At 38.8% G+C, this 17342-nt stretch overlaps 1 protein-coding gene across 1 annotated transcript; it reads right to left on the minus strand.

The window, feature by feature from the left end:
* Nucleotides 1-8610: 8610 nt before the first annotated feature.
* On the minus strand, nucleotides 8611-9078 carry LOC106061917 (transcription factor BTF3 homolog 4-like). The gene has a single exon (XM_056038020.1). The coding sequence runs from the start codon at nucleotides 9076-9078 to the stop codon at nucleotides 8611-8613; it is 468 nt and encodes a 155-aa protein (XP_055893995.1).
* Nucleotides 9079-17342: the final 8264 nt, after the last annotated feature.

The following is a 17342-nucleotide window of genomic DNA, read 5'->3' on the forward strand; positions in this document are numbered from 1 at the left end:
CCCCATTTATCTTCAAGAATGAATGAAAAAGCGTTTACATTTTTTCTGCCTGAACCAGTCCAGTGGCGTCGTATGCTTTGGGATTATTTTTTTTTAAAACTGACATTGTAGCAATGTTTTCATTTTAATGGTACATAGATGTAGAATTTGTAAATAACCAACTGAAAAAAAATATTGATAAATTAATTTTTTAAATTGCTCTAGGCCTATAATTTCTATTAATTAATACTAATAAAATAATAGTCTACATCTAGTCTAAACGAGATTGGGACGAACGCTGCCAGCAGACATTGATTTTGCCCGCGTTATTTGTGGCAAAATATGTAGGTCAAGCAAACAAATTTGCTTATTAAATTAACTATTTGTCATGACTGGGTTTTTTTTAACAATCGTTAGAACGTAATCATATTATGGGGCCCGATCGCCATTTCTAAAAAATGAAAAATAGCCAAAATACCTTTAGTTTCATTTTTTTTTTAAATAGAAAAACAAAATTATCACAAAGTATTTTCCATTATTCTCTAACTTCTAGGTATAGACTAGTGCTGAACCCAGTGGCGTAGCTAGGGTGAGGGGGGGGAGGAGGGGGAGAATTTGAAAATACCCCTGAGCCCCCACTTGAAGGGGTCCCCCAAATGAGTATTTTTTTTACAATCAAAATTAAATATTACGAAAAATGCAGGGGACCCCATAGATGTCAAGCCCCCCCCCCCGGGCCCCCAGACGATAGAAAATCTTCCTAACTACGCCCCTGGCTGAACCTATGAAAAGGTTGTAGGGCCTATATCTTAGATAAGCTGCATTAAAAAGTTCCCAACCTGCAACATTGGGCAGGGCACTTATCCCGTATGGGAGACGAACGTATGCCAAAACTCAGTCTTGTTTTGGTGACCTGAAAGGTGGTCGACGTAACAGAGGTGCTCCACCAAAACGCTGTTAAAGACCAGCTTAGGAGCCAGATTTAATTAATATAGAAGAGAGCACCTAAGAGGCTGCCTGGTCTTGCGGTTTGTGAGCTGGACTATCGATTGAATTTATCGATGGTCCCGGGTTCAAACCGTGACCGCTCTCATCCTTCTTCGTCCTGCGGGAGGTTTGGACTAGGAAGTAAACTATCTTCTGTCAGGGGTCCAAAACATTCATTCTCGCCAAATCTCCCCCTGACATCCCCCTCTCACGATATGATTCAAATATATACATATATATACATACATACACACACTGTGTCATACACATACTTATATACATATATATATAAACATTATATATAAACGTCCAACCTTCCTGGACCGGGAGCAAGACCTTACTAACTAACACACTTTCTCACACATTCAACGAAGACTTAATCACTCAGTTCACAACACGTGCAACACTTTGCATTCAAAACAAGGGGATATAACAATCATACCAAAATATCAAACTAACATTCACTCTCGCCATACCTCCCCCTGACATCTTTAACTCTGAAGGAACATCCGAAACATGTCAAACACAAAACAAACCTAGAGCTGGTTGCAGGCAGCTTTGAGAACGAGACAGCTGGTGGTCACTTTAACAAAGGCCGTGGGATACACATTTGAGACCAAAAGAAAATCCGCTGCCGAGGACAGACGTAGACGGCGAAAAGAAAATCTAACTCGACCACCGGTGGACAATGGCTATGCCTTCACCAGAGAAGCAAAATATGTAGCTGGGGCTGCGTTGTCACATGAAATACTGCATTAATAATTAGTAACGTCTACAGTAATTTATTATTAATCAGACTCGAAGACAAGCCTTATTATTATTATTTTCTTCTTATCTTATATGATATTATTATTATTATTATTATGTTAGAAAAGAACGAGTATTCATTCTCTGGAGCTGCCGGGGTCGAGTTTCGTTAAAGGGAAACAAAATTTATCGTATTATTATTATTATTATTTATTATTATTATTATTAGATAAGCTGCAACTTCCCCGTTCCTTAGAGTTAATCATTTGGACCCTTGGGGTACTACAAATGATCTGTCGACCGCCTCGATCTCTATTTTGTCAAGGTTAGACCCTCTTCATTTCATTGACAGGCCTGTCCATTCTTTGACATTGTCTTCCCATGATCCCTTCGCTTCTTTAAAATGTCTCCCTCTCCTTCTTTTGCCTGGTACTGGAAGTCATATGAGGGGATCCAGGGCCGGGTTAAGGTATGTGGTAACCCGGGGCAGGATTTGTGTGGAGGACCCTTACAATTTTTCGAAAGCTTTAATGATTGAATGAATAAATGAATATACTTATATGCAAAAGCATACTTCATTTTTAGAAGAAAGAAAGAGAGTTATTGTAAATTTAATCTCATTCCTTTAAATAAAATGAATATGCATATTTTAGTTTTAAAAAGTGTTTTTTTTGTTTTTAGAGTTTGTGGAGGTTAAGGCCCTTGGTAGACGTACTGTTGTAAATTCGGAGCTGTATTTACTTATGCTACAAGCCTACACTTCTTAATCACGACATTTTTTGCCAGCGGTAAAAATGCGAAAAAATTATTTTAAAAAATGCGAAAACATTTCTGACCCGTCGGGATATATTTTTCTCTTTTGTGGAAGCCCTTACTTGTGGATACCCAGGGGCTGTAACCCCGCCCGCCCTCAGAATAGTGCACAGCAGACAACCGACAGACGCATTGGAAGTCCAAACAGGAGTGAGGCAAGGCTTTATTATCTCCCTTCTTGTTCCTGCTAGCCAAGGGCTATGGTTCATGAAGACAGCAACAGACCAGAAGCGGGAAGGTATACAGTGGACACTGGAAACAGCTAGATGACCTCGACTTCGCAGGTGACTTGACTGACACCTCAACCCAAGAAAACAATAAGAAACTGGAACAGGCACAAAATAGAGCAGTGGGATTCATAACAAACGAATATTCACATTTAACAAGAGTAGCGCCTTTAGTAAAATCACTAAATTTAAAAAGCCTTCTGGAGAAAAGTAGCAATTATACATAAAACACTGAACCATAACCTTCAAATACAAAAACAAAATCTAATATTATTCACAGAAAGACACAATGATATTCCTCGTTCCATATGCTAAGGCAAATTTGTACAAACGCCTCTTCTTCCCTAGTGCTATTAATAAAAATAATAATAGGGACCTAATAATATAATAATTTTATTTATAAAGCGCTGTTAACAAACAAAATGTATGCTCAAGGCGCTGTAATAACATTACAAACACAAACACGACAGCTACAGTGACAAACTAATCTAAAAACGTTTTAAACAGATAAGTCTAAATGTTCTTCTTAAAAGTAGTGTAGCATATTGTCTGTCTGAGATCAATGGGGAGTGAGTTCTATACTTTTTGTCCGTGCACTGAAAAAGCCCGCAGACCGTAGCTTTTGAGGGAGAAACGTGGCACCACTAAAAGCGTTGAGTCCATTGAGCGCAGGGCTCTCTGTGGGACATATGGAGTAATCAGTTCGCTAAGGTACAAGGGCATCTCATTGTTATATATACACTGATGACAAAGTGTGGCGACCTTGTAATCGATTCTCGCTTTCACGGGAAGCCAATGGAGCGTGCGCAAGAGCGTAGTAGCAGAATCTCGTCTTGTTTTTCTAAGGACTATTCGTGCGGCGCTGTTCTGAATACGTTGCAGCTTGGCTATTTGGTCATCGGGTATACCTGCTAGCACGGCGTTGCAATAGTCAAGGCGGGAGAGTATGAATGCCACAGCAAGTCTCTCCATCTGCCCTACGTCTTGCCCATCTGCATGGCATCTGTTTCCAAATTGCGCCGCCATGTATTCCTGGGCCGTGCCCTCTTCCTCTTTCCTTGGAGGTTCCAGGCTAGGGCTTGCTTTGTTATGTTGGATGCAGGCTTGCGAAGGGTGTGACCTATCCATTTCCAGCGTCTCTGAAGGATATCTACTTCAATGGGCTGCTGCTTTGTTCTTTGCCACAGTTCCTTATTCGAGATCTTGTCTGGCCAGCGGATCATAAGAATCTTCCTCAGGTAGGTATTGTTGAATACCTGGATTTTTTTCCCACGGAGGTGATGGTGGTTCTCCAGGTCTCTGCTCCATAAAGCAGTATTGGCTTAACAATGGTGCTAAAGAGCCTGATGTTGGTGGTGTTGCTTATTTCCCTAGATCCCCAGGTGTTCTTCATCTGATGAAAGGCTGCTCGAGCTTTACCAATGCGAGTTCTGACATCTGCATCTGTTCCTCCATGGTGGTCTAGGATACTGCAGAGATAGGTGAAGCTTTCCACCTCTTCCAGCGCCTCACCTTGGACTGTAATGGGTGTATTGCTGGATGCCTTTATCTTGAACACCTTCCTCTTCTCTCTGTGGTAAGACCAACTCTAGCTGAATTGTCTGCAACAACATTTATCTTTTCCTGCATCTGCTGCTGTGTTTGAGAAAGAAGAGCCAAGTCATCTGCAAAGTCAAGGTCATCTAACTGATCTAACTGATTCCACAGTGTTCACTGTATACCATTCCGCTTCTGGTCTGTCAAAAACAAAGAAAATAAATTTCACGGTCTCTCGCGACAAGTAACATGCTACATCAAAAATTGTTCATAGTTCATTTTGGGTTGTCCTATTTTCCGGCTGTAGACATCATTGCTATTGTTCTCTGTTGTAGACACATGTACGAATACATGTATTATACATGTCCTCACAAGCTTCACGATGAAACGGATTCTTCCCAAGGCAGCCGTCTCCAGTTTCCATGGAAGCCTAGAAGCCAAAAAAAAAATCCCGGGAAATGCAATGCTAAATGTTTTTGTTGATGCGTTTACTAGCTGACAGATCAGCGTGAAGTTTCATTGTTCTAATGCTGTTATGTCCAGCACTATATACTTAAAACTGGACTAATCAATGCAAACAATGTTCCTGGACATCACTCAGTCATCACGTTGCGGATGAGGCGTGTGTTCGGCGCCCTTGTATACAGGTCCAAAGGAACCTTAATTATCTGACCCTTCTTCACATCACCATCGGAGAAACCTTCATAAGTTGGCAGAACTGCAACGGCTTCCAGATGTTCACCTGTCATCAAATGGATGGCTGCCTGGTCGTGCGGTTTGCGCGCTGGACTGTCGTTCGGATTTATCGACGGTCGAGGGTTCAAACCCTGCCCGCTCCCATCCCCCGTCGTCCTGCGGGAGGTTTGGACTAGGAAGTAAAATATCTTCAACTCTGAAGGAACATCCGAATTATGTAAAACAACATTTAAAAAAAAAAACCAAGATTGAGGCCAAACAGCATTGCACTGAGCTCATGAGAAATTTAGTGGACTAGATATAAGTAGGTCATGAATACAAACATGTCTGGTCAGGCGTTATTCCCCCCCCCCCCCATGAAACCCCGGGATAACTAATCTCTACCAGTTGACACCGAGAGGTCAATTATTTGAGAAGTTGTGTTTTATTTATTTTTTTTTTTCTCTCTCTTTTTTTATTTTAAGGAAACCTCAGCATTTGTGCTGTTCATTTTTAGCTTTTTCATCATAGGAATCCTTGGGCCCTAGGCCTCTTTTTTTCTTGCCTCTTTTTTTTTTTGGTATTTCTTTCACCTCTTTTTTTGGGCCGCTTTTTTTTTTTTTTATAAAATTTTTATTTCAAAGAAAACACATAACATATAATTTTATATTTCTAATAATACAAAGAATATTTCATAAAAACACATTTCTATAAAGAAAATAGTTTCAAAAAGACATTCCAGGATTTCCAGCATGATCGTGGAGTCGGCTGCGGCAAGTGTCCAGAAAATGATGACAACAAACGTCTACAAATCAATTTACACAAATCTTGAAAAAAAAATTGTCAAATCAAATATTCCGAAACAAATTTTTTTTTAAACAATTTTTTCCCTTGAGAACCCAAGACAAAATCATCAGGAACTCTCTGGGGTCTGTTTTTTTTTTTTTTTACCTTTACCTATCCCTTAGTCTGTTGGACCGTTGGGGCACCAGGCAAGACTTGTCGACCGTCTTTCTCCATTCCTCCCTTTTTTTTTGCCTTGTTCAGAACCTCTCTCAATGGTAGGCCTGTCCATTCTTTATTGTTGTCCTCCCATCGCTTTTTCTGACTGCCTCTTCTTCTTTTCCCTGGCACTGTTCCCTGAAGGAAGGTCTTTGCGAGCCCCGTAGATCTTGTAATGTGGCCAAAGTTTTAAGCTTTCGTCTTTTCACAATAGTTAGCAGGTCGTCATGGGCTCCGATCGCTACAGTAACCCTGTCTCTGATTTCTTGGTTTGTGATGCGGTCTTTGAATGTGATGCCTAGGATCCTTCTGTAGCATCTCAATTCCATTGCTAGGATCTGTTAGGGGTCTGTTAGAGTTACAAGAATGTACATATAATGAATCAATTTGGTTTCCATAACAGTGCAGAATACATACAAGTATGATACAAGTATGCATATGAAGAGCATAGAAACTATTAATTACATTTCTGAATATAACTCATTTTAATATTAATCTTATTACTTAAAAGAAATATTTTATAGATCAATTTTGTCCACGTAGAAATCGTTTTTTTTTGTAAACCATTTAGTAGTCCATTAGGTCCATCCTCTTAAAGTCATATCCTGTTAGGTTGTCTTGAGCATATGTTATATTTAGTTCAAAGGGATGTAACCAAAAGAAAGATTTTGGCGTAATACTAGAATGATTATGAATAAGTTAACAAAATTGCTAGTACAGGACAAGAAGCACTGCAGTTAGTTCAAACTACTCAAGTGTGACAAAAATGAAGATCTCTTTAAGTAGGTTTTGGATCTTTTTTTTTCCTGAGCTTTAACGTTGAGAATATCCGTGGAGTTCATTTGTTTATGAGACGATTCTTCTTCTTTCTCATTGTTATGTTGGAGTGTTCAGATGAGTAGACCAATACATGAGATAAACTGCGCAGTGGTTTCCAAATCAGGGAGCTCTCCGTATAGTTTCCTTTCTATTGGGGTGATTTGGGGCCAATGTCTTATGCGGGCCTCTTGGTGAAGAGAGCAGTTTTGGAGGACGTGGTCTGCATTCTCTGGTGATACTCCACATGGGCAGATTTCACTGGTTCCAATTTTGAGCTTCCGGTACATGTGTTGTCACATTCTGAGACAATTGATGGATCAACTTTTTTTGAAAGTAAAGTTACTAATCCTATAATATCTGAAACGAGTCTTACGCTTTGAATAGGATGGGCTAAGACAGGGGTTCTCAACCTGTGGGTCGAGACCTCCTTGGGGGGTCGATTGACGATTAGCCAGGGGTCGCCAATGACCATCAAATATATGGATTGTTATTGTCTACTCTTCTATTGCTGTATGTGTATGTGAGGGGGGGGGTCGCGGCAGAGTGGGGGGTTGTAAAAAGGGGTCGCCGAGCTTAGAAGGTTGAGAACCGCTGGGCTAAGAGGTGGAGAGAAGTTGTTACCAATCGTATATTTTAGTTAGTTTTTTTTAACTTTGATACTAATTTTTAATCACTCAAATTTTAATTTGCTTGCCAATAGTAAAAAAAAAAATATTAATAGTGTTATGACTTTGCCATGCGCACCGCCATCCAAGATAGTGCAGAAAGAAGGTGCGCACTATCAGTGACAAGACAAGTCGGATGTTGACATAAGAGACTAACGATTTCCGCCCAAGTGGAGAGTCAATATGGAGATGCTGTACTCAAGGCAGATGCCCCTTTGTGTTTGTCATGTCTCAGTGTAAATAAACGTCTATGTCTCGTTGAGTTGCCTCCCTTCAGTTATTACAGCAAATCATCCCATTACTTTCATTAGAGCATGGAATGGGTTGCCTGAGCTAGCCAGGAAAACCAGTGACTTGGCAGAATTTAAGTCATTGGTTAATATGCATGACTAAATGCATGACGCGTAGGACGTAATCATCTTCTTTTTGAAGTAACGTCTGTATTATATAAGATAAGATAAGATTAACACAGACCATTCAAACACATTATCAGACAAAATTAGAAAATAAAATTTGTGAATTCTGAGAAAAGAAAAGTGTTTAATTCCTTTGGCTGCAACCATACAGGACCATCAGTACTGGTACAAACAACAAAAACATTTAAAAAACAACACTTCTAAATTAATAAGTTATTACAAAACAAACATTTGCTACATCTTTTACACAAAAACGTGAATTCTCCATTCATATATCAAATCAAACCCATAGACATAAATAAATATAGACTAGCAAAAGGAAGTAACTTCATGTAACTTGAAAACATGTACATCTATTGTTGTCGGATTTCCGAATTCTGAAAAGTTGCATGATCTTCAGTCTTAGAGATTAAAAAAAAATACAAGTGAAAATATTGTAATACTTATATAGGTTACAGCTGAAATAGATATGAATACTTAACTTTTATACTGATCATAAATGCTGTATAATAAAGTACACAAAATTGCAAGTCACAAATTTTCGTTTCATAAAACTCTTGTATCGGCCAGTCTATATTCATTTATGTGTCTATGATCAAACCAGATGAACCGTTTTGCAGCTATGCAGACTACATCAATCACAAAAGGGGTCAGAGTCTTTGTGGTGTGCATGTGTATAGGTTTAATACGAGATAAAAAAGCTGTACACTTCTGAGTGTCATTGAGACACTGGATATCCATAACTCAAACATTGACATCTTTTGATGCTTCATCAAAGTTCTCAACAAGTTCAGGGACATCATCATCATCAGCATTAACATCAGCTGTTGTCTGTTTGTTGCTGTCAGCAGCACTAGCTACAGTGACATCATCATTAACACCAGCTGTTGTCTGTCTGTTGCTGTCAGCAGTACTAGCTACAGTGACATTAACTTCAGCTGTTGTCTGTCTGTTGCTGTCAGCAGCACTAGCTACAGTGACATTAACTTCAGCTGTTGTCTGTTTGTTGCTGTCAGCAGCACTAGCTACAGTGACATCATCATTAACATCAGCTGTTGTCTGTTTGTTGCTGTCAGCAGCACTAGCTACAGTGACATTAACTTCAGCTGTTGTCTGTTTGTTGCTGTCAGCAGCACTAGCTACAGTGGACGCTAACTTATTCAAGCTACTTAAACTTTCTGCACCCAACTGATTCAAGATTCCTGGCATCATTTTTTTTAGGAAACCTCAGAATTTGCGCTATTCAATTTTAGCTTTATCATCATAGGAATCCTTGGGCCTCTTTTCTTTGCCTCTTTTGTGGGCTTTTATTTTATTATTTTTTCTGAATCTCTCAGCTAGATCTATTTATTGTTCTCATGATTCAGTTTCTGAATTATCGAAAGGAAATTAACTGTTGACTTATAACAGTAATTAATGAATCTCAACGAGATAACACGTGAAGTTATATTAAATAAAAAGCAACAACAATTCAAACAAACAAAAAAATTTTATCTAGTAAAGAAAAAAAAGTAGAGTACATTCACATTTTTGTATTTAAAATTATTATTATTATTATTTAAAAATCTAAAAAGTTTGTATTTTTTTAAAAGTGCTGTAGGCCTAGTAGAATTTTTAGAGTTACCTTTCTTTAATAGGTTTCCACTTAATACTACAGTAATTTGAGTAATAAGGTTTACATCAATTTATTATCTTACTATCAAAGTAGCAAAATTAAATTACGGAGAGAAAGAGTTAAATTATGTAAGAATGTGAAGAAACAGTTACTTTCTTACAGTTTGAGCCCCTATTGGTCGTGGGCTCGTGCAGAGGCGGCCAAGTGCGCGGGGGCTGTGGGCGAGCGTCATTTAACCCTTTCGCGCCATGGTTGCTACGCCACTGCGCACGACAGCAAATGCGGGAAAAGATAAGCACCGTTGATTCAATTCAGCTAGACTGTGTCTTATCATAAACTTAATAAAATACTCAGAAAGATAAAGGCACATTCCTCATACCATATGCTAGGACACATTTGTACAAATGCTCCTTCTTCCCTAGTGCGATTAGAGCATGGGATGAGTTGCCTGAGGCCTGCCAAGTCACTGGTTTTCCCTAGCTCGGCAACCCATTCTATGCTCTAATCGCACTAGGGAAGAAGGAGCATTTCTACAAATTTGTCCTAGCATATGGGACAAGAAATGTGCCTTTATCTTTGTGTCTTTCAGAGTATTTTAATAAATTTTGTTTTGTATTTGAAGATTATGGTTCAGAGTTTTATGTATAATTGCTACTTTACTTTTGAGTCTTCTGTCCTGAAGGCTTTCTAAATACATTATTACATTATTTAGTTACATTGATGAACGAAGAATACAGACGAATTAGGAAAATGACTTTTATAAAAATGTACCAGGATCACATCTTTTTTTTTCTCTTTAGAATTGAAGATTATTTCATTCTAAACCTCCTTTAAAGGGCAGTGAATAAGGTTCAAACTGGCGACCACCGTGAAGTTAGTGCGAAGAGCATAGAACAAGACCAGGCATCCACCCTATGCAAACTGACCTCGTAACATTTGTGACGCCCCAATAGTCTACCGTTTGAAAAGAGAGATAACTTATATTTTGTTTAAGTTTGTAGGCTGGAAGAGTATTTTCCCCTGACCAGTGGTTTAACGAAGGGGGGAAGATCATCAATCCTTAGCGATGTTCAGAATATATGTGCGCTATAGGTACACACGTCGTGTACCATCAATGACTATTTGTACAGGTTTAGAAATAGTTCATTTAGATTTTGTTATTTTTGTATATGTCTTCAAATAATTAAATTTCTATAAATCAAATTAGAACATAAAACTAAAATGTTATTTAACCTTGGTTAGGCCAATAATAGAATATGTACCCTCCGTTTGGGACCCCCCCCCCCCAACTCAAGAAAACATTAAGAAACTGGAACAGACACAAAATAGAGCAGTGAGATTTATAACAAACGAATATTCACATTTAACCAGAGTAACACCATTAGTAAAATCACTAAAGTTAGAAAGCCTTCAGGACAGAAGACTCAGAAGTAAAGTAGCAATTATACATAAAACACTGAACCATAATCTTCAAATACAAAATTTAATAAAATACTCTGAAAGACACAAAGATAATGGCGTATTTCTCGTTCCATATGCTAGGACAAATTTGTACAAATGCTCCTTCTTCCCTAGTGCTACTAGAGCATGGAATGGGTTGCCTGAGCTAGCCAGCAAAACCAGTGACTTGGCAGAATTTAAGTCATTGGTTAATATGCATGACTAAATGCATGACGCGTAGGACGTAATCATCTTCTTTTTTTGAAGTAACGTCTGTATTATATAAGATAAGAAGATAATGCTCTCAAACCTTTTTTTTTTTGTTTGAAATACATTCCGTTCTTAATTAATATTCTCAAGGTAATAGTAACAGCCATGCATCTCTCAGAAGTTCAAATTTTGAGCTTCCGGGTCACATGTTGCTTCTTTCTCACTCCGTCAGTGTGTCTGGAAAGATTCTTTTAGGCTGCACGTGATTCCTCCTCCTTCCAATTCCCGTATCAAGTAGACATTTTGAATTATTATTCATTTTGATAACAAATAGGGCCGACAGGAGTCAAGCAAAACTTCATTAGTTTATCAATTATACTTATTATAAGGTAATTAAATACTTTTGTTTGTAATAGAAAAGGAGGAGTTAAGCCTGAGAGTATCGATAGACATGACAGAGATAGTGCGGCCTTTTCCATTAGACAAGTTTTTATAAAGCTTATATCATATCAGTTCACACTGTCTGTCTGTCTTTCTGTCTGTCTGTGTATATGTTATTTCTCCCGCGCGCGGATCAAGTTGAAGCTTCGCACAATTAATTATTGGCAAAAACAAGACATGAAACAATGACCTAACACAAAGAAGACTCCATTATTGGTAGGGGTAATTAATTATTTTGTTTGATATCGAATAACGGAAACAACTAGTACATTAGTGCTACATATATATATATATGTATATATATATATATGTATGTATATATTTTACTGGGTTACTGTAGCGATCGGAGCCCATGACGACCTGCTAACTATTGTAAAAAGACGAAAGCTTAAAACCTTTGGCCACATTACAAGATCTACGGGGCTCGCAAAGACCTTCCTTCAGGGAACAATGCCAGGAAAAGAAGAAGAGGCAGACAGAAAAAGCGATGGGAGGACAACATTAAAAAATGGACGGGCCTGCCATCGAGAGAGGTTCTAAACAAGGCAAAAAAAAAAGGGGAGGAATGGAGGAAGACGGTCGACAAATCTTGCCTGGTGCCCCAACGGTCCAACAGACTAAGGGATAGGTCAAGGTCAGGTCAAAAAATATATATATATAATAAGGCTTGTCTTTGAGTCCGAAGATTAGTGAGGAATGCAGTATTTCCCCTGGTTTTAAGGGCGGGATTATTCCCCTTTAGATGTGCTTTGTTTAAAAAAAAGGATTTTTAATATTTTTGTTTGTTGTTAAATCATTTAGATGAAAGCTGGTCCGTGGGCCCGGGGTAATACTACATCCCCCTCCATCCCCAGTATGAGTAGAGGGTGACTAAACTCTAACGCGTGGGACAACAAAGACCAAAAAAAAAAGGGTTATGATCGATGATGACGTGTACGTGACTGATTGTCAGTCATCGCAATTGTTGACTACGGTTTTATATGTTGATTCTAAAATTCAACAATTACGAAATGAAATGAAGACGGAGCTGGAAAAGAAACAAGATGTGGGAGCCACTGTGACTGAAATGACGGGGAAGATTAAACCACCGGTGTTTGACGGCTCTGTGTCTTGGTCGGCGTATCGATTACAATTCGAGGCAGCGGCGCAAGTCAACAGATGGGTTACCAAGGCAGATAGGGCAACTGGTCTCATGTTGGCACTCAGAGGCAAGGCAGCCGAATTGTTACAGACTATGACGGATCGGACAGACTACGATGCCATGGTCAAAACAATGGAACTACGATACGGTAATACATACCTGCAGGAAGTTAAGCCTATAGTCTAGTTAAAACAGTAATTCATGAATCTTAACGAGTTTACACACACAGTCATAATAAAACGAAGAAATAACGATTAAATAAAGACAAACAGAATTTTATCCAGTAGATATTTTTTTTTTCTTCTAAATTTTTTACTTATTTAAAATTATTATTATTTTCAAAATTTAACAATTTAACGATATTTTAAGTCATCTTCCTTGAATTTACATCAGCTTGACAGGCGGCAAGTCTTTAAAGCTATTTTTGTTTAGATCGCTGATTGTCTCCCTCAGCAGAGAGTCAGTTGGAATTTTGAGTTCAATATCCTAAGAATATCCTTTTTTTACCTTTTACCTATCCCTTAGTCTGTTGGACCGTTGGGGCACCAGGCAAGATTTGTCGACCGTCTTTCTCCATTCCTCCCTTTTTTTTGCCTTGTTCAGAACCTCTCTCAATGGCAGGCCCGTCCATTCTTTTATGTTGTCCTCCCATCGCTTTTTCTGTCTGCCTCTTCTTCTTTCCCTGGCACTGTTCCCTGAAGAAAGGTCTTTGCGAGCCCCGTAGAACTTGTAATGTGGCCAAAGGTTTTAAGCTTTCGTTTTTTCACAATAGTGAGCAGGTCATCCTTAGACGTATTAACAGTACAAAACAAAAATTCGACTATATCTAGGAACGAATGTTCCCGTTCCTTGTGCAATGACATTTATGGAACTGATGTTCAAGTGACTAAATCTCAGTCATCACATTGTAAGTTCAGGGTTAGGGTTATTTGCATTTTTATATGTATATATTGTGGTCATACCTTATTTCTGTAGGTGTCCTCGGGTCGCATAAAACACTCCGGCGTGGCGTAATTTGCCCACCCCTGCACTACATAATGCACTTATGCGGCCAATAGTAGATTATCCTCCTCAGCAGAGGGTCAATTGGGATCTGGAGTTCAATATCCTAAGTAACAGTGAAAATAACAAAAATTCGACTATTTCAAGGAACAACGTTCCCGTACATTGCGTAACGACATTTAAGAAATGGCGTGCACGTGACTGAATCTCAGGCATCGATAGGAAAACAAATGTAATTAAGAGACAGTAAAACGATTTTACATTGTGGTTTAATTATAGCAGTAATTCATGAACTAAAACAAGGTTACACATAGAGTCATAACAAAACGAAGAAATAACGATTAAACCAGGTGCAAAGAAACTACGGCCCGCGGGCCACATGCGGCCCGCCATAGTGTTTTATGCGGCCCGCGGAAACCTACAGAAATCATGTCTGCCAGCAGATTATACATATGAAAATACAATTAAAATTAAAATAGATACTTTTAAATATCTATATAAATGATTGATGCTTTTGATTCTTATCCCTTATGATGATGAGGCTAAAGAAACATTGTTTCTGCATGTCATTTTAAAAAAAAAGTTATTAAGTAAACGGAGATAATTCTTATTCGAAAGATTCAGTCAAAGAAACAAACTCAGACCAGTATTTATTCAAATGCTATAAAGAGCTGCGTTGAAAGTGTTGGGCTGGCGAGATGGTGAGTGTAACGATTGATGCAGCCCGTGATTTGACTGAGAAAAACAGTTTTTAAAATATTTTTAAAATATCATTTTAAAAATTAAAGTACAATATCCCAACCATTAACTCTAAATCTTGAGAGTTTGTGTAAAGCTACATTCAATATCAAAATTATTATTGACCTAATTATCTCAGAGATCAAACTTATCAGAGGTAGGGATCTTAACCACAGGCAGTTTCGAGAAGTACTTAAAGATTTGAAGAAAAAAAAGCATTTCGAGGGGTAGTTCCGGGTCTCTTCTCAGTCACGTGGGTGTGTTGTTTACATTAATGACCTCATTGATTTCAATGTAATTTTACCCTTTACCTTTACCTTTACCTATCCCTTAGTCTGTTGGACCGTTGGGGCACCAGGCAAGATTTGTCGACCGTCTTTCTCCATTCCTCCCTTTTTTTTGCCTTGTTCAGAACCTCTCTCAATGGCAGGCCTGTCCATTCTTTAATGTAATTTAAACATGAAAATAGTCTAGATCCATACATCTTTAAGTAATACAAAGTATGTTAAAATAATTCACTAATTTTTATGCTTATTTAGTAGGTCCACTAGACCTAGGCTAGCATTAAATCTAGATCTACATCTTATCATAGGAAGATATTGCCATGTATAAAACCACAGTCACGTGACTTTTTATAAAGTAGGTCAGAGATTCGGAACTACAAGGCATTGAGAAGAACATGGAATCTCAAGAAAGAAATGGTTCTGTTCATTGAAGGACATTGATTGTGTTAATAATGTTTCTAATAAAGAGTGGAAGACCGACTTCATGTTTCTTATCGGTAGCATTGCAGAGGGATGTCTGCACATCAAATATATATAGTTACGATCTTCTCCACCAGGCCTTCTGTAAACACTGCTAAACACAACACAACAGCACATCTAACAAAAGAACTGGACAACGAGAGTTTCAAATAACAATGTGGCGGTTTAATTACAATTACATCGACAGCCTATACCACACTTCAAATGCTTTCTTGTACTAAACAGAACTGCCTACTAAACACTAATAGTCTCTCTAGCTCGTACAGCTACATTCTCGAGGACCGTGTACAGTTCTTACGGACTCGCTGTGCTGGACTCAACTGTCCCTTCTCTACACACTGTCTCTCGACCGTAAAAGCTTTAGTCACGTGACCACAACACAGGTCATAGTTGCGTGTACTAGCAGTACTGTCCCTTGTTTTGTCAAATGTTTGACATGTTTCGGATGTTCCTTCAGAGTTGAAGATAGTTTACTTCCTAGTCCAAACCTCCCGCAGGACGACGGGGGATGGGAGCGGGCAGGGTTTGAACCCGGGACCGTCGATAAATCCAAACGACAGTCCAGCGCGCAAACCGCACGGTCAGGCAGCCATCCTTGTCTATCGACAGCCTTTGACCTGTGTGATTGGCCTGAGTCATGTGTTTCAGTAAGTCGCACACACATTAACCCTTTCAGTCCGTCACCGGAGTTACTACACTATGCATGTTACATTTATTTCAAACAAAGCTTTCCAATGGACCTCATTCACCAATCGTAAACAAACAACATTTAGTCACGTGATAATATTGATAAAACAACGAAAAAAAAAACTGTCACGTGATAACCACTGCGTATTGAAATTCGATCGTAATTTGTATAGAAGAGATAGAGAATCACGTGGCTAAATGTTGTTTGTTTACCATTGGTGAATGAGGTCCATTTCTCCAGGCAAGCAAGTGAAAACAGTTTTTGTCATTTCCCTTTGCTGATATGTGAAACTATATCTAGTGAAAGGATTGAAAAGTACAAGACTGAGAATTTAAAAGCAAATTTTAAGATATCAAGAACTTGGAATCAATTTTCAACACCCTCAGCTCACCACTAAATGCAGAAGCTGATTCAGCTCCAGGGGGCAAAACTCCAAGCAAATTATGACCGTAAAGAGAAGTTCCAGTCAGTTCTTTCGCGGGTTTTTTTTTTTTTTTTTGGGTGCCAGTAGCTGTATTTCTACACTTTAAAAAATGCTTTCATATTATTTGAGTACACATAGATCTGTGAACAAGCATTCTTTTTTTGTGTGTGTTGTTTTTGTTGTTTGAAAATATAAACAAGTGTAAGAACAGGTTGATACTTATTGCTGAATAACTGTAAATCGACTTTAAATTATTTATTATTTTAACATTTTTATTAATTATTATTATTAGGAGTAGTATAGTATTGGCACAAGAAAAACTGGTCGCCCCCCACCTCCGTTACATAGATGTAATAAAACGTGACCTCAAATCAGTGAACATCAATACTGACAATTGGGAAGACATAGCTCTAGACCGCAACAGGTGGAGAGAGACAGTGACCAAGAAAGCTATGGACAGTGAAAGTACATGGGTCTCAGCCCAGGAAGAAAAACGCACAATTCGAAAAACGGCCAGCTCCTCTACAACCGAAGCAAAAGCCACCTTAACCTGTGCTATCTGTGGACGGGAGTGTCTCTCCAAAATAGGGCTCCACAGCCACATGTTCACTGATTTGAGGTCACGTTTTATTACATCTATGTAACGGAGGTGGGGGCGACCAGTTTTTCTTGTGCCAGTCGCGAGTTGACCATAGAGGATGACTTTCGGGATGCGCTTGTCCTCCATCCGGCGAACATGTCCAAGCCAGCGCAAACGGTGTTGTCTGAGGGCTCTAAAGATGCTGGGAATACCTGATCGCGCAAGGATCTCAGTATTGCACACTTTTTCTTTCCATGTGACATTCAAGATCCTACGGAGACATCTCAAATGGAAGGAGTTCCGTTTTCTCTCTTGCTTTGCGTAGGTGGTCCATGATTCACTGCCATACAGCAGTGTACTCATAACGCATGCCTTGTAGACTTCCATTTTGGTCAGTCGCCGCCCGGGAATGTGAGACCCACTGCTTTACTAT

The sequence above is a fragment of the Biomphalaria glabrata genome, chromosome 8, assembly GCF_947242115.1.
Source record: "Biomphalaria glabrata chromosome 8, xgBioGlab47.1, whole genome shotgun sequence".
NCBI lineage: Eukaryota > Metazoa > Mollusca > Gastropoda > Planorbidae > Biomphalaria > Biomphalaria glabrata.